A 25958-nucleotide genomic window follows, 5' to 3' on the forward strand; every position below is an offset into this window, starting at 1 on the left:
AAGGCAGGAGGTTCTCATACACAAAGAGATGAAAGATGCAAAGTCACGTAGTTTATGCATAATTTTGTCACGGTCCGTCGGTCCTCAAAGTGTGAGCTGCCATTTTTTTTGCACTGTTGTTGCTCCCTATTCTCCACTTCCTCCTTTCCCAGTCTGTGTGTGTGTGTGTGTGTGTGTGTGTGTGTGTGTGTGTGTGTGTGTGTGTACCAGGTTTGGTGCATTGTCAGGACGTGGCCTGTTTCCCAGTGTGCCTTAGTTTTCTTGATGGCACTACTGCAAGGAAGAGCCTTAAAATGGGGACCCAAACATCCATGTCTCATGAAGAATTCTTAAACAAATTCTGGAATGTGTTTGATAAAGGCTCTAATCCATACTCAGCGACTCACAGGCTATTTTATTTTAAGCAATGTAAGAGGAGTGTTGAGGATTAATCACTCAACTTTTGGATTCTGGCTGAAGAGACAGGTTGGGAGGAAAAGGGCCTCTGAGGTGTTTTTCTGTACTTTTAAAATAATGAACTAAAGAGAGAATTAGCAGCTAAAGAATTACCTGCTTCCCTTGATGCTCTAATTTCCATGTTTGTACACATAGGTGGCCATATGCACCACCCTAAGGGAGTCCAGCTCTGTTCCCATAACATTACTGGCCTTTGCAGATCAGTTTATTAGTGAGGATAAAACAGGAGTAACACATTTCCTTCTCTGTGTACCAGTTAAAAGTCTTGCAGCAGCATTTTGGACCAGCAGAAGATGTGACAAGGATGACTGGCTAATACCAAGGTATAACAAGTTACAGTAATCCAGTCGAGTTGTAATAAAAGGATGGAATACTGTTCTGAGATCATTTTTTGACAAGATGGGTTAAATTTTGGCCAGTTACCTATGCTGAAAAACCTGGATTTCACTACTGCTCTCACTTGACTGTCAAACCAAAAATCACTATCCATTTTAAAACCCAAATGGTGACAGTGGCCTTTCCATACTGTGCTAGAGGGCCAGTGTCCACGTGAAAATAACCCACCAGTGACACCTGGCCGAATAGACAGAACCTCTGTCTTATTTTCATTAAAATTTTAAAAAACTAAGAGTCAACCAAGTTTTCACTTCCTCAAAGACAGTCATTTAGCACTTGAATGGAGTAGTAATTTTTCTCTTTTAGAGGCATATAAACCTGCATCTCATTTGCATATAAATAGAAAGCAGTTTTGTGCCTCCTAAAAATAGAGCCAAGGGGCAAGCGATATAGGGGGAAAAGCAGAGGTCCAAGTATTGATCCCTGTGGTACGCCACACAAGACTAGAGCTGAGGAGGATCTGAAATCCAAGAAGACTGACACAAAAAGTTTTCTTAGACCTAAACCACTGCAGAACAGTGCTACAAATGCCTACACAGTGTTCCAAGTGAGATAGTAAAATATTGTGATGCACCATGTCAAAGGCAGCTGTTAAGTCCCTGAGAACGAAGACCACATGATCTCCTACATTTGTAGCCAGGAGGATGTCATTAACAACCCCAAGTATAAGATTCTGTGTTATGCAGAGATTTAAAGCCCATCCATCTTTTTCCAGTTATCTGGGGCCAGGTGGTGGGGGCAGCAGCCTAAGCAGAGAAGCCCAGACCTTCCTCTCACCAGCCATCAACCGCCATCCTCCAGCTTGTACGGGGGAACACCAGGGAGTTCCCAGGGCAGCCGTGAGACATAACCACTCCAGCGAGTCCTGGACCTGCCCTAGGTCTGCCCTGGGGCCTACCATCATTTGGGACATACCTGGAACACCTCACTCAGGTGCCCAGGACGTATCCTGTAAGGTGCCCGAAACACCTCAACAGGTTGCTTTTGATGTGGAGGAGCAGCGGCTCTACTCTGAGCCCCTCCCAGATGGACGAGCTCCTCGCCCGATCTCTAAGGGAGAGGCCAGCCACCCTTCAGAGGAAGCTCATTTCTGCAGCTTGTATCCGCAATCTCGTTCTTTCGGTCCCTACCCACAGCTCGTGATCATAGGTGATAGTTGGGGGATGATCGACCAGTAAATTGACAGTGTTGCTTTTACACTCAGCTCTCTCTTTATTACGATGGAGCAGTTCAGCGTCCGCATCGCTGCGGCTGCAGCACCAATCTAGCTGTCAATCTCCTGCGCCCTTCTCCCATCACTCTTGAACAAGAAGTGATGGTTTTAGATGTGTCCTTGATCCAACGCAGCTGATTTAAATGGCTAAATTACCTCCTCAACATGTCTTGAAGTTCTCCAGAGGCCTGGTAATTAACTCATTATGTGATTCAGGTGTGTTGACCCAGGGTGATATCTAAAACCTGCAGGACTCCGGCCCTCGAGGCCTGGAATTGCCCACCTCTGCTCTACAATGCTTCTTTTCCCACCATCAACCAAGGAAGAGAAAAGCATGAGAAGATCACCATCTAGTGGACATTAGGGTACTTTAGCAATACCATATAGGTGGCAGTAAAGTAAAAAGAAAAAAAACAACAAACAAAAAAAATCCCAGCTATTTAATAATAAAATTGTAAGTACAACAATATGATTACCGAAATGTACTGAACGTGCAAACAAAATTCGATAGCTTTGCAATAAAATGTTTAGGTAAACTATTATAAATTCATATGATATGATATTGATAGTATTACACGAATCCTAATAGTGTAAATACAAAACAAACAGTGAAAAAAAGTATAACCATCTTGGTTTTGCATCATCCCTTGTGCTAGAAATCTCTTCTGCCTCTATTTAGCAAGAACAACTTTCCACCCCCAACCCTCTCCACCATCTGTTGAAACTAAGATAAACTAATCAGCTTTTTAAATAACATTTTAAGCAAACAAGACTTTTTTACAGGATAAAATCCTTGGTCCCAAAAATGACTACCAAAGTTTTCAATTACTGAGATCCTGCTTCATGAGAACATCGTAGATTGTCGGTGCTGCTTCTTTGAAACTTGTGACCTCTGCTCAGTGTTTTATACTGCAGAATGTAGGAGCAGCTGGTCTCCAGATTAGTGTTGGTGTTAATGCCACTGATGTACTTGCTGCATGAAGACAGGTCCTGCATGAGACTGTCTGTCCATTTGTCACCTCAGCATTCACAAACTTCAACATTTTATTGTTTACCATTAAAATATATTTTAGGTTAATTTGATTGTCACAGCAGAGCATTAACATTGTGCTTCTTGATATCAACATGTCTTATACAATGAACAGCCAACACATTATGCTTCTGGACTGGTCTTCTACAAAACCTTAAAAGGCACCTTGTTGTGTCTGGCACTAATATGTTAGCAGATCAAGTTTTGAAACTTGAGCGTATAAGATGTCACTTATCATTGTAGGCTCTGTTGGTAGTTGTTCACCACTACTGACTGGAATAATAAGGACTGCAGATATGTGCCATTCTGGGCATTTTGCAGAACACCAGAAGAGTGGAAACAGTAGAAAAGCAGAAAAATGGTTAGTGGTCAGGTCATGGAATCAGGTTTAAGTACTTAATTAGACAACTATAAAGATGTAACCTGTAAAAATAATGTCATAGGGAATTATCATAGAGAATTGAGCCTTTTACCACATTATTTTGGTCTCCCAAAATCCATTTCTCAATGTCTGCAGTGCTTATGGTGGTTAGAAAGTTCCTGGTTAAGAAAGCAGTAAATCAAGTCTATTTTACTATGTTTAAACACACATAGTAGGCTACATACTGCATACTGCACACATTATAATATGTGCAAGATAAAGTAGAATATGTATAATATAAAAATAAATTTTATATCTGGATTAGCACAAGAATATAATGTTATTTTACAATCCAGTCGGTTTAATTTCAGGCAAATGATAATGATAAAGCTAATTGTTTCCTTATAGAGAATTTTCTTCATACTTCCACGCTCTACATCTACTGGCATCCCCCTGCCCCCCACCATTCTCCCTCTGCAGAGCTGCATTTCTGCTGCCGCATGGGATGAACCGTTTTTGTTTTCAGCGACATTTTATTCTTACCACGGAAAATATATATATAATTCAACAGTTTTACAGTGTTTAATGTGTCACATCTTTCGGCTTTTCTGCCCATGTTATCTGTATTATAGCGGATATGGGCAGATTTTGTTGAAAGCAACACCCCTCTGCTGTATCCTTAAAGTGGTTTGCTCCCTCCTGCTGCCATGTTGGATGTACGCATTACTGCTGCAGTCGCTGGAGTTTCCGAATGAAAGTTGAGCGTTTATCTGTCTACGTACACTTAACGAGTCACTGGTTTCACATTCAACATCAAACTGAGAATACAAGGGTTTTTCCTAAGCAGGAGCCAGACTGGAAAAGAGATCGCAACCACATCCTCCTCCGCCCTCCTGCTCGGAGTCGAACTGAGCGGAGATGATCCGGTTGCAGGCCACAGCAACCGGAGCCCGCATGGATTTTCTGTAAATACAGCCGTTTGTAGTGCCCGTTCCAGGGATAACTGCATTGTTTCGGGGTCGACTACAAGATTCTGGTGCCATGAACAGCCACCCGCCGCCCCGCAGGGCGGTTAACGTCGGCTCCCTGCTCCTTACCCCGCAGGAGAACGAGTGCCTGTTCTGCTACTTAGGCAGGAAATGCGCCGTAAGTTCCTGCGTTTGTTTACCACCTGCAACTTAAAAGTAGGTGCAGGTGTATTCACTTCACATTGTATGGGAAATGCATGTGCTTCTCAGTCCAGCTAGAATAGCCAAAAATTAGATGAATATTGAGTTACTCAACTATTCATAAATAAAACATAAAGATAAATATGGTCAGGGGGAAAATGGCCAGCGATAAATAAAACTTTTAATACAATACTTAATACTTTAGTTGGGCAATTCCTGATAACCTTAATGAGTCAGTACTTTAGATGCTAAGCCAATACATGGAAGAAAAAACATTTAAGAGGCATGCAGGTGTGCATGCATATCAAGGGGGAGGGGGGGAATCGATAGAATCAATGCAAGTAAATGGACTTTTAGCTCATTGTTTTGGTTTCCGAGACTGTGTTTTTAGTTTTCTTTCTTAGTGTCAGCATTGTTTATGCTCGCTCCTGGTAAATAAGCACAGGTACAAAGCTGAGCTTGGCTTTCTTTAAAGATGAACACAGCGCATTTGTGCTTTTATGTCCTCATCAGCTGGATGCAAATGATAGCCACAATAACAAAATAACAACAGAGTTCTTCTCGCAGGTGATAAAAGCAGCTTCTTAAATTTGCTGTTAAATTTATTTAAATTGAAGCTCCAATAATTACTGTTATTCTGCTACTAAAGGCAAAACCATTAAGAAGCACTTGACTCACTAGTGCAACTCTCAAACACGCACTTTAAAGCATATAACCTGGAGAGTAAACAGTGTCACACTAATTTAGAAAATCTTAATTTAGCCTGAAAAAGAGTTTGTTGCTCTATTAAAAAAAAGCCCTTTATAACGCGGGGACATCTTACTATCCATCAGTGATGAAGAACAAAAGGACAACCCAGGGTTTCTTTTTAGCACTGTAGTCAGGATAAGAGTCAGAACACTGAACCAAGCATCCCTGTAATATTAAACTGTCTATATTCTTCACAAATAAAATTCAAGAAAACACAAAAACACTCAGACAGCACAAGGGATAGCTCTTGTGTTTTCTAAAACTTTTTTTAATTACAACACGCTGATGTCAGCCTTTTTTTTTTTTTTTTTTTAAATTGCAATATGATGATGTCTCCCCAGCAACATTATGATATCATAGGGTAATAGGTGATATTTAGTCAGACTCTTTCTCTCCAATTGATTTTTCTCTCTGGTTTCTTTCTTTGAAAATAAGTAGATTGACAGTCTGTCAGCATTACCTGTACATGGTGTTAATGTGCTGTGTTCAAGGCTGGGCTGTTCAACAATAATTAAAAAAGCCGAGAAGCTTGTTGGGTTATGTACAACAGGCCTTTAAGGTGGCTGGAATTAAACAATCACTTGACCGAACTGTCTTAGCTTAGGCCGATGTCCAACCTTTATTTTATCTCAGAATTTCTTGAAAAAGCAGTTGTAAAACAGATAACTGATAATCTGCAGAGAGGTTTAATTTAAGATTTCCAGTCAGGTTTCAAAATTCATCTCACTACACTAACAGGATTAGTGAAGGTTATTTATGGTCTTCTTGTGAACTCGTCTCTGTTCTTGTCCTGCTAGACCTCGTTCGATACCATTGAACATATTGTATTATTACAGAGATTAGAACATGCTGTGAGTGTTACTGTGCTGCATTGGTTTGAATCATATATATCTGACCGACTCCAATTGGTTCATGTAATTGGAGCGTCTTCTTCACACACAGGTTAATTATTGAGTTCCACAGGGTTCTGTGCTAGAACCACTTTTATGTACATTGTATAGGCTTCCTTTAGGCAGTACCATTTGAAGGCATAGCATAGATTTTCATTCATTTAGTTAAACTGCAGGAATGTCTTAAAGACATTAAGACCTGTGTCGATCTGTAGGACCAGCACCCCAATACAGCTCCGTCAAATTAATCCTAATCTCTGATCCCATGGATCTTACCCAGTAGGCAGTACAGAGCTTATGTGGAGCTGATGGGTGAGGGGACTTGCCCAATTCTAACTGCCTCAAAAGCTCTCCGGGTGTCTACCCTGCCTCCTCTCATGCGAAAAAACGGGAGTCTGAGTACCCTTGCAGGCCTGGCATCCAGTAGCCACACCTGTTAATGGCAGCTCCCCTCCAGATAGGTTCTCTTGGAAAATCATTGGTTTCATTTAGTGACTTGGGAAAGTCCCAGGGGTCTGTTACTTTTGTAAGGCTGAAGTGGCCTCTAAGAGCTATTTATATTAAAGCAGATTAATACTCGGGTTTTTACCTGTACTGTTTAACAAAGGGCTAAAAAGGTGATGTCCATAATGTAGACTTTTGTGATGCAGGATATTTTATTAAAGTAATTTAGAATCAGTAAAACAAAAGCAGAATCAAATAATACTAATAAAAACAAAATCAATTCACTTGAATTATACATATCTAATTAACCTACTCTGAGATAATGCTGACCTTGTTCTGATCTTTGTGAGGAAAAAGGTTAAGAGAATAAGTGCGCCTTGGCCTCCCGGCCTCCTCCCGGTGGGACATGCCCCTCATCCAGGATTCACCCAGGAGGCATCCTTGTCAGATGCCCAAATCACCTTAACTTGCTCCTTTCAGTGTGGCGGATCAGCGGCTCTATTCTGAGCTTGTCCCGGATGGCCGAACTTCTGACCCTGTCTTTAAAGGAGAGACCAGCCACCCTTCAGAGGAAGCTCATTTCTGCCGCTTGTATCCGCGATCTCGTTCTTTCGGTTACTACTCACAGCTCGTGACCATAGGTGAGGAAAAGGACGTAGATCGACAAGTAAATTGAGAGCTTTGCTTTTACACTCAGCTCTCTCTTCACCACAACAGGCCGGTAGAGCATCCCCATCATTGCAGCTACAGCACCAATCCATCTGTTGATCTTCCGCTCCCTTCTCCCTTCACTCGTGAACAAGACCCTGAGATATTTAAACTCCTCCACTTGGGACATCAGTTCGTCTCTGTCCCACAGTGGGTACTCCACCCTTTTCCGTGAATCGCTACCTTATCATGCTTGAGAGGTTTGTGTCCCAGGGATCCCAGGGGCTATGTTGTCAGGGGACTTTTGCCTCCTGTACGGTCTCCCATGGCAAATTGGTCCTGGGTGAAGGACCAGACATAGCGATAACAATCAGAGGAACAGTTCACCCTGACTGGGATAGGGTTACTGGGGCCCTGCCCTGGAGCTGGGCCCGTAGAGGGTGCCCAAAGGCGAGTGTCTGGTGGCCAGGCCTCAGTCCATGGGGCCTGTATGGACACAACCTGAAAAAGGGACATGGGCCCATCCTTCTGTAGGCCCACCACCCACAGGAGGTGCTGTAGGGGTCTGGTGCAGTGTGTGTCAGGCGGTGGCCAGGAGCGGAGGCCCTGGCGGACCGATCCCCTGCTACCAAGACTAACAGTCTGTATCATTTTAAACATAAAAGGTTGAATGTTAAGACCTTTTTCCCTCTCTCAGATGTGATTAGAGGTAAGCCGGGGTGACTTCAAGCTCTCTCTGGCCCACTTATCTTGCCAACTGGATGATCATTTTCCCACTTCTAAGTTCAGATAAAACTGAGGTTATTGTCCTTATATAGCAAAATAAATATTACAAACATGGCATCTAACCAGATACTCACTCTGGATGGCATTACCTTGGCTGCTAGTATCACTGAGTAACACTGTGCAAATTAAACAAAAATATGTGGAACTGCTTTCTTGCATCTGTGTAATATCTGTAAACATCCTATCTCAGAGTGATGCTGAAAAACTAGTTAATGCATTTTATACTTCTAGGCTAGGCTAGTGAAATTCATTATTATCAGAATGTCCCTCCCTAAAAAACTCTGAAAAGCCTTCATTTGATCTGAAATGCTTCAGCAAGAATACTGACAGAGATTAGAAAAGAGAGAGCATATTTCTCCCAAACTGGCTTCTCCTCACTGGCTTCCTGTTAAATCCAGAATCTAATTAAAATCCTTCTCATCGCATAAAAGGTCTTAAATAATCAGGCCCCATTTTATCTTAAAAGATCTCATAGTACCATAACACCATAAGCGAGCTCTTTGCTCTTGGACTGCAGGCTGAACTTGTGGTTCCTAGAAAATTGAAAGCAGAATGGGAGCCAGAGCCTTCAGCTATAAAGCCCCTCTTCTGCTTCCAATTTGGATCACAACAATAGATAAACCTTCCTTTTTGATAAAGCAAGTAGGACTGGACCTGAATCCTTCCTTAGTTTTGTTGCAATAGGCCTAGTCTACTGGGGACTTCCCATGATGCACAGAGTATTTCTTATTCACTCACCTTTTTTCACTCGCTGTGTTTAGACGCCAGGCATTTAATCATGAGTTATTAATAATCTCTGGTTCTTTTTCGCGCTCTTTTTTTTTTTTTTTTTTTTTTTTTTTTTCCCCTCTTCCCTTCAACCCCAACTGGCTGCAGCAGATGGCTGCCCCTCCCTGTACCTGGTTCTGCCAGTGATTTCTTCTTGCTAAAAGGGAGTTTTACCTTCCCACTGTTGCCAAATGCTTGCTTGTGGGGGCCATCTGAGTATTGTAGTTTTTTCTGTATTATTATAGGGTGTTTGCCTTGCAATATAAAGTGCCTTGAGGTGACTGTGATTTGCTACATAATACTAACTGCTCAAATCAGTTACGTCTTCAGTGATTAATGCATGTACATATTTTTAGCACGAACTCATGGTAGTAGGCACTATCAGGAGTTTAACAGGAAGCAGCCAGGCTGCTAATGATATAAAAATGACTGAGATATTGATTTTTGTGTTCATCGTTAACAGATGCTAAGATCTTAGCTTGCAGAGGCTGCAGTGTCACCACTGTCTGTGTTCATTGCTGCTTTCTTCTCCTCTGTAAGAATTTAGATGCTTTTAATTTAAGGTTTTAAGGAACACATTTTGACCTTTTCTGGGGGATGCTGATTGGTGATTTCCTGCTGAAAAGTGTTTGCACCTGTTCCTCTGACCTACACCTATAAATTACAGATGGAAAGGACGCAGTGACATTTCCTCTTAACTTCCTCAGCAGCCGGAGTTACTTCCACTGCAGAGGAATCATGGCAGTGCATCAAACACTGTGCAACCTCTGCAGAAACCACAAACTGGAGCTGTTTGAAACCTGTGCAGTGCTGACTACTGCAGCTGGACTCCTCTTGTTGTTGTTAAAACACTGTGGAAAAGTGTAAGACAATGAGGCGGTGTCAGTACTTTTAAGTTTTACCCTCCTGAAGTTGGGAATCGGTGTATAAGAGTTACAAATCCTTCACTTTTCACCTAATGTAAATGTAAAGTCAGCCATTTGTCATCAGAGTTCTTGTTTTGTTTGTGACTACATCAATACAGCTGAGTCACAACTCACGAATCAGTGTAGGGCCTTTGATAGCCTTTGATATTTGTGACTCCCTGTTAAGGTAGAATGCATTTGACATATATAATCTGATTTCCAAAGGTCTCAGTGTTTCCCTGATAACCAACTCTATTTCTCCTCCCAGCTGTAATTGTGGCTGTTTGAAGGTTTTGCATAGTGTATGTTTCCTCCTCCATTTGTCACACATGGAGTTTACAGGTATATACTAAAGAACATTGTGTGTCTGTAAAATCTTAAAGAAAAAATGGAGGGAGATAAAGTGGTTACATTTTCAGCAACGTAACCTTCTTTTCTGTAGTTGTCTTTGTTCTTTCTGTAAATCACACAGGTGATGATATTAACCATCATATCTGTGCTTCAGACTCTGTGTTCAGCAGTGGTCCAGGTGTATGGTGCTGAGAGGAGCTGTAACTGGGTGAAGAGGTGCTGTGGAGTGGTCTGCCTTGTCAAGGACAACCCTCAGAGATCCTACTTCATCAGAGTCTTTGACATCAAGGTGAGTGACACCAAACGGAAACAATCCAAAAGCTTTAAACACCGCAGAATAGTTGAAAGATGCATCTTAAATGATTATTTTCACATTTTTGGAATTTTCTTTTTCTTCTTTCTTCCTCTTTGCTTTCTGGCAGAAGAAAAACTGAAATATGAACCTGCTGCCAGTTAGCTTAGCAGTGGTTACAGCACTGGAAACAGGCAATCGGTGCATTTATTAGAATTTGCCTCTAATGTTCACAAACAGTCATATCTTGTTTGTAAAAGAAATAAGAACACGGATTTAAAGGGGTTACTTAGATTCCCAAAAAGTTGATTCTGTTTATCTGGACGTAGCGTTTTCAGTGGGAGAAACGTTTCCACACTCATCCAGGTGACTTCTTCAGTCTCAGCTGACTGCAGGTTTCCCCAATCTTATAAACAGTTCATTTGCACAATAACTGAAATTAGCACCACTGGCAAACAGTGTTCTTTGTGTTTTTTTTGTTGATTGTTCATCTGCATTTTGTTATTACTGCTGATGGACCTGACCTGCCATCCCATTGTTTGCCAGTGGTGCTAATTTCAGTTATTGTGCAAATGAACTGTTTATAAGATTGGGGAAACCTGCAGTCAGCTGAGACTGAAGAAGTCACCTGGATGAGTGTGGAAACGTTTCTCCCACTGAAAACGCTACGTCCAGATAAACAGAATCAACTTTTTGGGATTTCCTCTCCTGGATGATTGAGCATGCATCAAGACTTTATTCAAGAATGGTGCTTGGAACAAAATTGTTTAGTTTTTTTTCTCAGTGCTTCTGTGGAGGGTTGTGGCCAGACTTTTCACATTTACTCTGTGTGTTCACTCACTTAATTAGAACAGCACTTTATATATGATGTACATTCAGTTGTACATCTCAAATGGATCAAAATGAATTATCAGATGTGTGGTTACTGCCTGAGGCGGATACAGGCTCTCAAAGTAATATCAGTGTGGACTTAAGCTGTATATATATCCATGTAGGGCTGGGCCATATTATACCGTTCATGGTAATGGTATAATGTTAGGCAACGATAGGAAAATGAAATATCGCGATAGAATATGAGTAAAACGCGCATGCGCAGTGCCTTTGTTTTCATACGCACATGGCCGATTGTTGAGTGAAACAGATGAACCAGAATTGGTTTGTAAAAATGGTGCAACTTCAGTGATGTGGAACTGGTTTGGTGTTTGTCCGTCAGATACACAACAAAGCACATTTTTTTGCAGAACATGCAAGCGGCCGTCGTTATTGTCGTATTTGTCGGACTAAGATGCTCTTAAATCTGGGAGTAATCTGGGTCCTAAACTCCGTATGCTTCAGGTCAAACGAACACTGCAGCATCACTGAGAGTTAAAAACTGTCTAAATTCTTTCATCTTTAATAAAACGATCAGCATTGCTGCTTTACCAGGTGTAACTATGAAGTTTAACTTCCAGGCATCCATGAAAACAAAAGTTATTACATTTAACGGAGTTAGAAGTTAGCAGGAAGCTAGCGGAAGTTAGCTCGCTAGTTTCGCTAGTTACCTAAGCATGATATTGCATGTTCTGACTGAGAGATTTCTGAAAAAATTCAAACGTACAGCTCTGCTATCACTTCCAACATAAATGAAGACAGGAAACTAAACAGCAGTGACGTTTGTAGGGTTACTGAAGTTGGGCTAGCTGGTATATAATGATGTGCTACGTGATCGCTAGCGACACAGCTATGTTAGCATAACATAAACAGTGAAGCTGGAGGACGAACACTAACACTTTTCCACTTATAAAAGTTAACGTTAAGGTTCCTGATAGTTAGAGACAAATGCAATCGCATGGCAGGATGCTGTAAACGGACCAAACTTCAGTCAGGAGAACAACTGAGATAATCCATCCACAATACGAGGTTAGTCATTAATATACTGCAACAACATGGGAATAGAGCAGCTGCCAGAGAATTCAACATTAATGAATCAATGGTACAGAAGTGGAGGAAGCAAGAAGAATGAGTTTAATAAAGTTTGATTTATCTGACTGCTTTGTTTCGCTTAATGTGCCTTATAATCCCGTGCACTTATGGTCCGAAAAATACGTACTGCACACTGCAGTTTAATGTTGCAAAGCACCTCTTTTTAACTTCAGTGGATATTATACATGGTTATGCTCAGGATATGTCAGCCCATTTCTACTGGAAATGCCTTTTGGTTAAACTTTCAGCAAGGAATTTGCATTTGCACTGTTACATTTTTATAAAGCTTTAATGTACATAAAAACCAGCTTCTTGTTTAAGTGAAAATAAATGGAAGGTTGTCTTTTTGCGCTAGTAATGTTGTGGAGTTGTATTTTGTCTCGCATCAATTATATCGTCAGTTATATCGTTATCGCAAATTTTCAAATATATATCGTGATAAATATTTTTGGCCATATCGCCCTGCTCTATATCCATGTATATATTTATTTTCTCTTTCTAATGGGAAAAAACACTGCTCACTTATCAGAATCAAGGAATGCTGAATTATGACAAGAAGGACAGTCATGATTATTTTGGTCAGGTTTTATTTCAGAAGTATAAGATTGCATTAAGCTAACAAACAATCTGTTGATTGAACTAGATGTGACAGGAGAGAGGAGGGTCTGACTGTTACCATCCCTGTTACATTCACGTTTAGCCATGAATGTAACACGGATAATCTGCCTTTCTGAAACACTGTATGACCAGTCAGTACTATTCAGTATGACCCAAAATAAGTGACTGATAAACTCGTTATCTTTACTCATTAACTCAGCAGAAAGTATTTTTCAGAGTGTATTTGCAGCCAGCAGTATTGTCTCCTCGTGGCCATTAAATAGAATTCAGGTTTAAGCTATTTTGCTTCACTTTTCAGATCTGTAAACTATGTTTATTTTTTATACTGTTTGTGGACCAGACGAGTAGGTATTGATCACCGAGGGTGGTCTGTGGGTGCAGGTGACGGCAGACTTGCATCTCAGATGACCTGTATTATAACTATAGGTAGTGCGATGGCAGGGCCAATAATAAACCCAGCACCTCAGTCCCATGGACTGAGTAACAGAAACTAGGAAATGCTGAGACACCTGCAGAAAAGGCACCTTGAAGCAATTGTTGTTGTGATTTGGCACCATATAAATAAAATTGATTTGAAAAACCTTTTTGTAACTTTTACTTCCTCTAGTCAGTGCTCGTTGACCAAAAGTACTCTTCCGTCATCTCGGCTGGAGCTGAATTAAACGTACTAATATGAAAAAAGGCGTTGGGTTTAATTTATTACACAACATAAAATACAAGTCCGTCCATTCGCTTTCGCTTATCGTTTTCGGGATCGTGGGGGGGCGCTGAAGCCTATCCCAGCTGTCATAGGGTGAGAGGCAGGGCTCAAGTTTTATGCTTAAAAATTATAAGTAATTGTTTTATCATATTTAAATTGTTTGATTGTGTTCAAAGCCAAATTTTTAATTGAATTTATAATTAACGGCCCAGCCCTACTTATAGATAGAAAATGCATGCTGCAAATATTTGACAGTTTCTTGTTGGTTGTGTTGTTGGTGATTTTTTTTTATTTTTATTTTTTCATTTAACTAAGTGGAGGTGAGCTCCTTATGGAGGTGTGTTCAAGGATACCAAAATGCATCATTGTCTTCCAGAAGACATTTAATTTCTTGAACAAGCAGCCAGCTCTTAAATCTCTCTTTCGGTTGTTGGGAGTATGAATTTAAATTGTAGAGGATTAGAAGTCAGATTTTTTTTCTGAACTTTTTTTTTTTTTCCAATTTCATTTTTCCGTAATTTTTTTCTGTAGGAAGGGAAAATGATGTTCGAACAGGAACTCTACCACAACTTCTTCATCAGCAACTCCAGACCCTACTTCATTACATTTGCAGGAGATGTAAGTGTTTGTTTTCTTTTGACTTCTTCAAGACTTGAATGTCTACAGCAGATGATTAGTTATCCTGTTTTTAGAGTCTATTCTCACCAAGAATTTTATCAGCATAAAATAAGGCTGTGTGGTTCTTTCATATTTCCAAATATCAGTTGTCAGGCTTGTCTTTATCCACCTACAGTGTATTACGATTTAATGTTGCACAGTTTTTCTGTTCTTCAGAGAAAGCTGTTAGAATCACATTTCACCCTTTCTCTTTCTTTCAGACATGTCAGATTGGCTTGAACTTCGCCAGCGAAGAAGAAGCCAAACGATTCAGAGCCACCATTGATGACTTGCTCAACCGACGACAGCGGAAAATAGGTGAACTTTAATGTTTCAGTTTGTCTTTGTGTTCTTCCTCAATTGGTTTAACCTTTCACAACTTTTATTGGAGAACACACCTTATCTTTTGCTCACTCAGCCTGAATGCGGCTCAGAAGTCACTGCCTTAAAGGCAGGTTTGGGGCTGACTTAGAGTTTGGCACACTGTTAGAAAAGGGAGGGGAGGTAGTTAAAAGTGCAGGATTGTTTAGTGGTGAAAGTAAAAACAGCTCTACTTTGAGCTGTGAATAGCACTGACTCTCCGGACACTAGCAGTGGAAGGCTTGTAGAGGACTGATCCTCACCAAAAGTATTTCTCGGAAAAAAAAAATATCACCTCTCATATCAGTCATCAAGCTGTGGTTTCCACTGACAGGTTTGGTTTGGGACTGTGTTTTTGTTTGTTTCTGTGGGGTTTTGTTCCCCTATTTCTATTTTTTCTTTCGCTTTGCTGCTGTGTGCTCCATCTCTTTCTCTCTGCTGCTGTAAAGCTGTCAGTCTTTCTCAGTAGAGTAAATGTCTCTGCTGTGAGGCTCCTCTGACTTCCCTTCAGCTCCTTCCAGCATGTTGGCCTTTTGAAGTGCACCTCTCAAACTGTGACGATGACTGAGGGTTCAAAGGCTCACGGGGCTGGCACAGCTGGCAGGACGCTGTATGGCAAACACAGTTGAGCTTTCAAATCTTTTGCTTCTCTTCTTTTTCTGCTCAGGCCAAGAATAACCTGACTGCTCTATTAAAATGCTTTTTTCATATGTGAAGCAGCATTTCTGCAGCTTAGGGCTTTAACAGAACTAACTGAACCTAAAAAGCACTTTTCTGACTCTTTTTTTTTTTCTCACTAAAACCTCTTAAGTTCCGCTTCATACATTCTAAAGATTGCTGACTCGTGATTACTTTTCTGAAACCATAATTCTGTTAATTTTTCTTTTGCAGAGAAAAGAGGCGACCCTAAAAATGGTATGTTAAACTCTTAATAAGTTTTGCTTACGTAGGCTCTTAACTTTAGTTAATTTTGTAAAAATTATTTTTCTCATTCAGGCTTTAAAAAATTCAATAACAAGTACATAGAAATGAATAAAATGAGGATGTCATTCATCCCCTGAAGTAAAAAAACAAAACAAAGAAATACAGCAACATGTGGAGAAATGGCAAAGTAAACGCTTCAGTTATCCAAGGATTCAATAGAGGATTGATAGAAATATGCTAAAACTGTAGCATATGAAGCACTGAATAACCAAGAATATAGGCACTCACTCATTTCCAATATTAGCAGGTTACTATTCTAAATAAATGAATTCTAAGAATCTAAGCCAGGACTGCAGTAATTATCTGTGCGCAAATACATGTTGAGCTTTTAGTTTCTTGGTTCAGTTTTCATGTAATCCCTTTTGCTACATTGAATTAAATGGTGGTTTGACAGGTCTTTCTGTAAATACACCTCCTAAACATTAGTAACACTTAGATTTCAGAAACTGCCGTTTCGTACATATAGATCATCTGCTTATAAACCACCAAATATGCCCAACAAATGCACCCGATTGCTACTATTGACCTTCTATTTTTTGTTTTGTTTTGTTCTTTGTGTGTGTATTTTGAAAATTACTGAGTAAATTAGCAGTTGGAATATCTGTTTGAACTTGCTTGTGTGGGTTTTGATGGTTACAGTGGAGAGACCATTAAATGAAAGCTGTTAAACACATGAACTTCAGACAGTTTTGATGGCGATTGGTAAGGAATCCATTGACTTTGTACTAGGATATAGAATAAGAACCAGCTGATGTCCAGTTCAGCTGGTTATTTCTAGAACAGTTCAGAGCTGCAGTGGCTGTAGGAGTGGCTGTAGCTCAGGTGGTAGAGCAGGTCACATACTAACGGGGAAGGTTGGTGGTTGCATGCCAGATATCCTTGGGCAAGATATTATCATCCATCGGAGTCTGAATGCACTTGAATGTTAGATTGTGCAATGGGTGTAAATTTGTGAATGGGTGAGTAAGGCAAGTTGTGTAAAACACTTTAAGTGCTCAAAGTAGAAAAGCGCTATATATGAACCAGTCCATTTCCCATTATCCAGTGTTTAAGAGCAGTGTTGATCAAACTGGCAAACACTGGTCTTGTAGAAGGACCTCCTTGTATGACCGCATAGGCGAGACAGTGATGACAACAGCGTTTGTCCTACAGAACGTGTGTGTGTGTTAGTGTGTGTGTTTGAGAAATGCCAGTAGACTGTTTCCTAACACATTGGCAGCATTGTTTCACAGTCTGGCTCTCACACTGACAGAGTGAAGCAGGTTAAATCTGGTTTATGGAGAAACCTTTCTGTGCCGTATGTAGACCACACGCTTTCTGTTGTTCTCTTTAAACCCTCTGGTGTGGGTTTTAATACTTCATACAAAAGCCTTTGTTGGTGATAACATCTTCAAGTATGGAGAAACTAGTCATATGTATTGCTCAGGTCTGATTTTGGCCCCGTTCTTCCCCACAAACAGTCCTGAAGGTTCTGTGGGCCCCGTCTATAAACTCTGAGCTTTAGTGCTTTCCAGTGATTTTCAACTGGATTTAGGTCAGATGATTGGCTGGGCCGTTCTAGCAACTTGAATTTCTTTCTTTCTGTGTGTTTGGAATCATTGTCTTGCTGAGACATCCACACTCATTTCATCTTCATCATTCTGGTAGATGGCAGCAGGTTTTTATCAAGAATGTCTCTGTACATTTTCCATTCATCCTTCCTTCAGTTACATGAAGCATGCCAGTGCCATATGCTGAAAATCAGCCCCACACCATGATGTTCCCACCTCCAAACTTCACTGTTGGTATTGTGTTTTTGCAGTGCCTTTGACCTTTGACCTTGTCTAAATGTTGTTCTGCGCTTCAACATGCTTTTTCTTCAGCTGTGGAGCCTTGCATGGTGAGCGTGCATACAGGCCACAGTGGTTGAGTGCATTACTGATTGTTATGTGTGTATTGTACCTGCTAATGCCAGGACTTCTTATTAATAATTATGTATTACATCAGTTTAAAATATTTATTAAACTTCATTCATGTTTTGTGAATTTTTTTTCAAAATAGAAATTGGCACGTTTTTCATTTTTGTTCATCTAAATGATTAGGTTGGATATTGGTTAAAGATGGCTGCTTTTGAGTCCTTGCTTTAATTAAGAAGCTGTAAAATGTGGTTATCAGTGTGGATGGATATTTGATGTTAGTTTTTAGAATTTTATAAATGATTAATCCTTTGTATTTTCTTTTCAGTCAGTACTATTAAAGTACTTATTTTGATATCAAAGCAAAAGTACCTCAACAGCTCTGTTTGAAGGCAGGGAAACAAGCACCTCCCCCACCCCACCCTAGTCCTTAGGCTGCTGATGAGGTAGACCTGTTGGTCTAGTTGTAGAAGTCCAGAATTCTTGGGGAGTGTGGTGGGGGTGCAACCAGGGATTCAGACATAGATTACTAGTGGATTAGTGGCTGTGTCAGATGTTACTTCAGTTTGTGGAGATTACAAGGAATTTCCACACTGTATGGCTTGCACCAACAACATGGACAGTTCATTGTGCACATTAAAAAAAGAATATGTCATGAATGCTCAGTGCAGACGGATGAAACCACACAGTTTGTGGCAGCCTTCTGTCATATCGGTACATGGGGTTATAGCAAGGCATGTTGATGGCACTGTAAGAGTGTCAAAAAGGGTCGCTTGCTTGGATTATTTTCCTAGAGTTAAGAGCAAACCAGCATTTCATGGAATTTAGTTTCAGTTCCCTCAGACAGGCGTTAAGCCTTTAAAATATATATATTTGTGTAAATAAGGGCGGGTGATCTTTATCCTTCAACCTCAGGTCCTCTACCAGAGGTCTGGGATCTTGAGGGTCCTGCGCAGCATCTTTGCTTTTCCTAGGACTGCACTCTTCTGGACAGAGATCTCGAATGTTGTTCCTGGGATCTGCTGGAGTCACTCGCCTAGCTTGGGAGTCACCGCACGTAGTGCTCCGATTACCAATGGGACCACCGTTACCTTCACTCTTTGCATTTTCTTGAGTTCTTCTCTGAGCCCTTGGTACTTATGTTCCTTCTTCTTGATGTTGCTTTCATTCGGTATCACTACAGCCGTATTCCTCTGCTTGTCCACCACTACTATGTCCAGTTGGTTAGCCACCACTATTTTGTCCGTCTGTATCTGGAATTCCCACAGGATCTTAGCTCAGCCATCCTCCACCACCATAAGGGGGGTTCCCATTTTGACCTTGTGACTTCCAGGCCATACTCAGCACAGATGTTTCTGTATGCTATGTTGGCTACTTGGTTATGGCGTTCCATGTATGCCCTGCCTGCTAGCATCTTGCACCCTGCTGTTATGTGATGGATTGTCTCAGGGGCATCTGTGCACAGCCTGCACCCAGTTTCTATGGATCTTGTACTTGGAGCTTGTTCCTGTGCTGCCATGATTAGTGCTGCAGCTGTCAAGAGGTGCTGTGCTAGGTTTAAATCTCTCACAATGGATGTCCCTTTATGTTTTTGCACTGTCCTAATACTGAACTCATGATGTCAAGATGCATAGAAATATGTACACACAAACTCATTTACTCACACATAAACACATTTCATTGCAATGTTGACCCTGTGCTAACTTGCATATGACAAATAAAAACTAAAACAGTGACACCACAACACTACCAATGTTTTGATGAGTTCTTCTTGTCCTTAGCAGGCGACCAGCGGCGGTGGTCTGCCGCGCAACCAGTACGCTGCTGTAGGTGCCGCAGGTTCTCTTGCTTGATCAACAATTATCTTCCACGCTTTTCGATCTAAGGCGATGGTTCTTGCCTGCTCGAGGTCAAGTCGAAGGACCTTCAAATCATCCTGGATTTGTTTAATCCATGTCTTCTTTGGTGCATTTCGATGCACCCTCCAATCGGTGGGGCGGGTCAACCAGAGTAGGCCATGGGGGTAGCGGCTTGGGTCCATTCGACAAATGTGGCCAAACCAACGGAGTCGGCGGCGCTGGATTAGGTCGCCGATCGTCGGTTGGCTCCCGCAGCTGGTGAGGATGGTGTCATTCGAATGACTGTCGTGAAGGGAAACGCCAAGAATGCATCTAAGGCAACGCATTTGGAAAACTTCGAGCTTGCTGAGGTCGTGTTTGAGCATTGTCCACGTCTCTGCGCCGTAAAGTAGAATGGGCAGGATCAGGGTTCGGTAAAGGCCGATCTTTGTCGCCAATGAGATGTTGTTCTTCTTCCAGACGCACCAGCACAGGGAAGCGAATGCTGCCGCCGCCTGCCCAATTCTGGAGCGTATCTCCACTGATGATGCCACTTTCTTCTCCTCGACGAGGGACCCCAGATATTGAAATTGTTGGACTTGTTTGATCTGCACACCATCGAGGTGTACGATCGTTGGTGAGCCGTCGGTGGTCAGGACTTTGGTCTTCTCGGCGTTAACCTTGAGGCCGTACAGTTTGGAGTGCCGGGCGATGTCATAGAGGATGTGAGTTGCCTCGGTGTCGTCTTCGGCAAAAATGGCGCTATCGTCAGCGAACATTAGATTGGTGATAAATTGATCGGTCGAGGCTTGGACTCCGCGGCGGCCCTCGAATGCTTTGCGCATTATCGCATCGATGACGATGTTGAACAACAGCGGTGACACCACATCGCCCTGCCGGACCCCTGTCATGATGGGGAATTCTTCGGACACTTCGTCATGAATGCGTACCTGCTGGTCGAGCCATTGTAGGCGGTTTGTAGTAGTTCGATGAAGATCATCGAGCTACTTCTGATGAGTTGGCGATACTCATCTGTATCATCAGCATATATCATCAGTACTTATCACACTCACTCTGTATTTTGTCTCACACACACACACACACACACACACACACACACACACACACACACACACACACACACAAAGATACTTTTTGGCTGAATATGTGACAATAAAAATTTGAGTTGTTAAAAATCATTAAAAAAATTATAGTGGTTGTTACTTTTTCAACTCTTTCTGCTAACTTCCTCCACATGCACAGGCCCAACTCTGCATGTGGCCACAGTAGACATAAAGAACCCGGAGATCAACAATGTCCGATTCCACAACTCCCACAGCCATCAACAGCCATATCACATCAACAACATGCTGAGCCACAGCGGCCTGAGCCGGAAGGACAAGAAAACCAAAGGCAAGAAGAAGAAGCTGACGAAGGCCGATATCGGCACGCCGAGCAACTTCCAGTGAGTCCGAGTCACACCACACAGTGTACTGAGTGCTCCAGTGCTGAGCAAATAGGACTTTTTTTAAATTTATTGAACCAAATCAAATGTCTAAAATAATGAACCTATTTTATCATGTAGTTAAACTTTTTCATCTGTTGATGGAGAAAATTACTTATTATTAATATTTATTATTGCACAATCAAATTTTGACAGTTTAGTAACTGCAGTTCTTCCATATGGGCAAGCTGCTCTTGTGGCCATTCTGCTCTCTTAAGGCCTTTTGTCTTGTGGCCAAACAGATTTCAACTGCAGTATCCTAGATTTAACCTGGCAACAGTAGTCCTAGTTCTGCTGTGGAGATCTGCTGTGAGTGGGAGAGCAGAACAAGGACCACCAGCTGCAGTCTAATTTGGTGTGGTTGAAAATTGTCTACGAGATGTAGCTGATTATTTCTCTGTTGTTTACTGTCACAAGGGTAGGGGTTAAAAACGTGGTCCCTTTAGCACATGTGCATATATATCCTCACATATGCACACGTACCACGCTGTGAAACCCACAAATATGACCTAATTCACACCTCAAGGTCATAGTTGATCTCCAGAGTAGGGCTGTTCGATATAACGATATATATCGGCTGACGATATAAAAACGTCTATCGTTTCATTTTACGCTATCGTTTGTTTTGTGGTGTCGCAAAATAAACTGTTTACAGCAATATTTTTTTCATCGTTTTGATGGTCACTGTAGTGGCTATATTAATTTCTTAAAGTTCTCTCTTTCTCTTATATTTAATATAACCACACTACGGACGGACAAGTGCCTGTTTTTATGCGTTGTCGTTAGCAACAACGACAGTAAAACCACCGCGTGTCTGCTTGTTTATTTTCCACATAAACCTTTCAGAATAAAGCTCAAGATCCTGTTGAGACCTTTCAAAATAAACTGAATGACGTGAAAGAGTATGCAGAGTGTTTATGGATGAGAAGCAAAAAAGAGCCGTCAGGTGCTAGAAAACAAACCTTAGACTCAAACGTTAGAACAGGCTTTTCCCCGCAGCACGCCGTGTAATAAATACTTACAAAGAAAACTGCGGCCTTTACAACTTATGTCTAAAAATGTATCGATTCATCCATTGGTTAAAACACTCGACTCCAGCTACATGACGCCCAGCTGGAAACACTTCCCACAAGTCGAGCTGCCCGAGATTCACAGAATTTACAAAAAATGTTATATTTTTGTGATTTATATCGTTATCGGGACGATAGATGGGAAGACTGCTATTCCCAGCTGCAGGTAATCATGATAGTTGTAGCTCACCCAGCCAAAAGATTTTCTGTGAAAGCAGCTGAATGAAGGTCACCATAACAGTGACCAGTGGATTGTGTCAGGTTACATTTCACCGCGTGTTATACTTGTATAACTATACATGTGACGAATAAAGAATCTTGTATCAAGCTTGCTGATTGGAAAACACAAGATTAGAAAGGCTGGTGTTAGCTGGTAGGCAGAGACTGAACAGCAGAAAAGCAAAAGTCTGCTTTACACACCCTAAAACTTGAAACACAATGACAAATGATAAAGTTTTTGGACTGTGGTGTCTGTACAGTCTGATCTAGCAATGATAGGCTCCTTTGTGGCAACAGTGAACATGTTACATTAACGTCTGAGAGCCTTCAATGGCCACATTATCAGAGTGCAGTGTGTGCATTCACTGTGTATCATGTGCACATGCTAAACGGCTGATGTTCTTCTGTGTACTTACATACGCGTGTTTGCATGATCTCACTACACATCTGTCTTCTTCAGGCACATTGGTCATGTGGGCTGGGATCCAAACACAGGTTTTGATGTGAGTACCCCCCTTTATATATATACACACACACAAGCAAGCACAGTAGTGACTTATGTGGTGGCTGCTTGATGAAATCGCACAAATTTGGCTCTTGTTGCTTCCTGCTCTGCATCTGAAAACCTGCACAGAAGGAATTTGCAGATTTTCTGTCAGCTCAAAAAAACATCTGTAGGTTACATCTTTGTAACGCTGACTCTGTGGGCAGTAATGTAGCTGTCACGCTGTCTTCCGCTTTCCTTGTACTGGCAACATTTACTGTGTGTTACTGGATCATTTATGATACATTACTATATGACTTGCAATTAATTAAAATGTACTTGTTTAAAGCTTTATGTGTCTACTTTACAGACCCAAAATGTATAAGGATGATGGATTCAGACTTGATTAGGCCCAGATCAGTCATGTCCCTGCAAGTCCCATTCAGATACATTTTGGATCCATTCACAGTTACTTATTGTCCCGACAAGATCAGGATACACTTAGAAATTGCTCAACCTTCCAAAATTATACAGAAATATCTAAAATGTAGTTGACCAACATGTAGATCGCTCTCTAAAGGCTTCTGGCATTGTTTTTAGTTAAATTTAGTATTTAAATTTAGTTTTGTGTTTTTGTTTTTTTTAGCTTAATGTAAAACTGCTACTGTTAGCAACAGTTAAACACCTCTCCTGTTGCTGTAAGAGAGCCATCATGTGTCAGTGAAGTCTGATAATAGACAAAATTATACAAAGTTCCACTGAGCAACATTAAAGTATTTTTTTCTGTAAATCACATTAAGCATTTTTATCCAAAATTATTAACAAGTAAAGACTGTTTCTGTTGTTTTCACATTCAGTTGTTATCAGAAGCTTGTATACACTCAACATGGGCGCGAATGTTTTGGTAATTTTGGGCTTTTAATGGTTTCTTTGAAGTGTTTTTCCAAGTTGGAATGAATGTACACCATATAACCTTAATGATTTAAAAAAAGATGCAGATGTTGGAGTTTATTTTGGGTTTTCTCTAATCCAGACCTGTGTCAGTTATCTTCTCTCCAGCTGATCATATCATATGAGTTACAGAAATCACATTTTGTCTAAAGATTTCTGAAGAAATAGACCAATGTGTTAAAAATGGCTCACAGCAGTTATACTGCACATCAGGCTGTGCACAGGAAATGAATCGTACTAACAAAAAACTCAGTTGCTGCCAAAACATCTATTTTAGTAGCATCCTTTAAACAAAACCTGTAAGGTTAGTATAATCTTTAAAGCTTCGATAAATGTTTCTAATGCACAGAAGCATAAGAAAAATAAAAATACCTGATTGGATACCAGGAATCAGGGTACAGCCAGTGTGCATTTCCTGCTGCTCACCACAAGGTGTCACACAGCACTTTGAGCGTCAGTCTGAGCTCCTGCACTGCGGACAAATTAAACACTCATCAGACCTAGAACATGAGGAAGTCTATTATTAGTTTAAAAAAAACAATCCAACATAAACAGGGAGCTGTTTAGCTTTTAAAACCAGTTTTATTCAGTTAAAGGGTCTTCGCTTTAAAATATAAAGCACTTTGAGCCACTGCTGGTGTGATTCAGCTCTATATAAATAAGACTAAATTGAAACTGACTTGAAGATCTTCAGCAGGAGTTAATATTTCCATAGACAAACAGTGACAGTAAGTAACATACAAGGTTAAAGCCTTAGCCCGGATACATCTTTGTCTGCAGGCAACTGCAGACTCGAACAGCAAACTTACCTGTTCTTCCATATTTACTTCAGTCCTTTGTTTTGTTTTTTTGTTTGTTTGTTTTTGTCTGCACAGCATAAAAAAATCAAAAGAGGAAACTGTAAAAGTATCGACAAAAAGATGTGAATTAAACTGCAAGCATTATGACATTCACAAAACAAGCATCGTGTTTACTTTTCTGGACCAATGTCAGTCATCTTCAGTGAAGACAGTGAAATCTGTCACATACATCCACACAGAAACCAAAGAACACACTTTACAGCTCAGCAGAGTTTATATTTTAAATGTCATGTAGTATCACCTATTATTTCTCCACTACATTGTATGAGAAAGATGACACCTGTGGCAGCCACCTAGTGTTTTGGTGTTCGGGGTATTTATTTTTAGTTCATATCGTTTTATATCTCTGTGACTATCTCACAAACAAAGTAATACGTCCACTCCAACTGTGTGGAAGCTTTAGGTAGTTACAGTATATTTAGGGCAATATCCCACAGTGACGGCTACAAATAAGCTAAAAAGATGTGATCCTTTTGTAGATTTCAAATAAAATGAAAGGTAAGCTGATGTAGTAAATATTCTTTTATTGGATTAGAAAATTGTACACTATAGTTTTCTTTAGCTTTTAAATATATCGGAGCATTAAACAGGCGGATGTGTTTTTGGGTTTGAGGGTCCAACAGGACAGAGATGATACAGAAACATGACATCCTTATAAAGTTCACACTTTAAGTTTATGAATGTGCAACGTTTCACAGTTCTCATTCTCTAGTTACTTGCTGGATGAAAACATAATTTTGACTTATAAACACATGGACATACTTCATATAGAGAGGAAAAAGGGGGAAATAGGACATAAACTCCTGCACAAATGCTGGGCTTTATAGCAATGATGACGGGCTCAGGTTGTGTGATATGAGCAGGACAGAAACACCACAGAAGGGGAAGAATGACAAAGTTGATTCTGATTGATAAGACTTTGATTTACCTTGTATCTGGGTTTACATGTTATTGATATACAGACATCTACTGTCTCTTTCTGCTGCCATCAGACATTAAAAAGCATTAGATGAAGTTTACGTCACTGTTACCAACGCCCATATTAACGGCCACCCAAGTATTTTTGTTTTTCTGTGGCTAAAGTCATATTTGAGTTGCTGGCCTGGTTTTTGCACCATAAGGTCCTTCATAAGGTCCTCCCCAGCGTAAAGCGTATTTTAAAATATACTTTGTCAACAGCTGAATAACCTGGACCCTGAACTGAAGAACCTGTTCGACATGTGCGGCATCTCTGAGGCTCAGCTGAAGGACAGAGAAACGTCCAAGGTCATCTACGACTTCATCGAGAAGAAGGGAGGGGTGGAGGCAGTCAAGAACGAGCTGAGAAGACAGGGTGAGCACACACACACACACACACACACACACACACACACACACACACACACACACACACACAC

The 25958-nt window shown here is 40.8% G+C and overlaps 1 protein-coding gene across 2 annotated transcripts in view; it reads left to right on the plus strand.

Annotated features, from left to right (window-relative positions):
* Positions 1-3969: 3969 nt before the first annotated feature.
* Positions 3970-25958, plus strand: part of wasla (WASP like actin nucleation promoting factor a) — a 27400-nt gene continuing 5411 nt past the window's right edge. Inside the window, exons 1-8 of one of the 2 annotated variants that reach the window (XM_005933566.3) lie at positions 3971-4602; positions 10322-10456; positions 14271-14357; positions 14618-14714; positions 15648-15671; positions 20737-20938; positions 22727-22769; positions 25741-25894. In XM_005933566.3, coding sequence (XP_005933628.1) covers positions 4498-4602; positions 10322-10456; positions 14271-14357; positions 14618-14714; positions 15648-15671; positions 20737-20938; positions 22727-22769; positions 25741-25894 — 847 coding nt within the window. In that variant the 5' untranslated portion in view covers positions 3971-4497. Of the gene's footprint in view, positions 4603-10321; positions 10457-14270; positions 14358-14617; positions 14715-15647; positions 15672-20736; positions 20939-22726; positions 22770-25740; positions 25895-25958 lie in introns of both variants that reach the window. The other variant, XM_005933567.3, reaches the window with a different exon arrangement.

Source organism: Haplochromis burtoni, unplaced genomic scaffold (genome assembly GCF_018398535.1).
Source record: "Haplochromis burtoni strain Fernald_Lab_line unplaced genomic scaffold, NCSU_Asbu1 Contig_169, whole genome shotgun sequence".
In the NCBI taxonomy this organism is placed as follows: Eukaryota; Metazoa; Chordata; class Actinopteri; order Cichliformes; family Cichlidae; genus Haplochromis; species Haplochromis burtoni.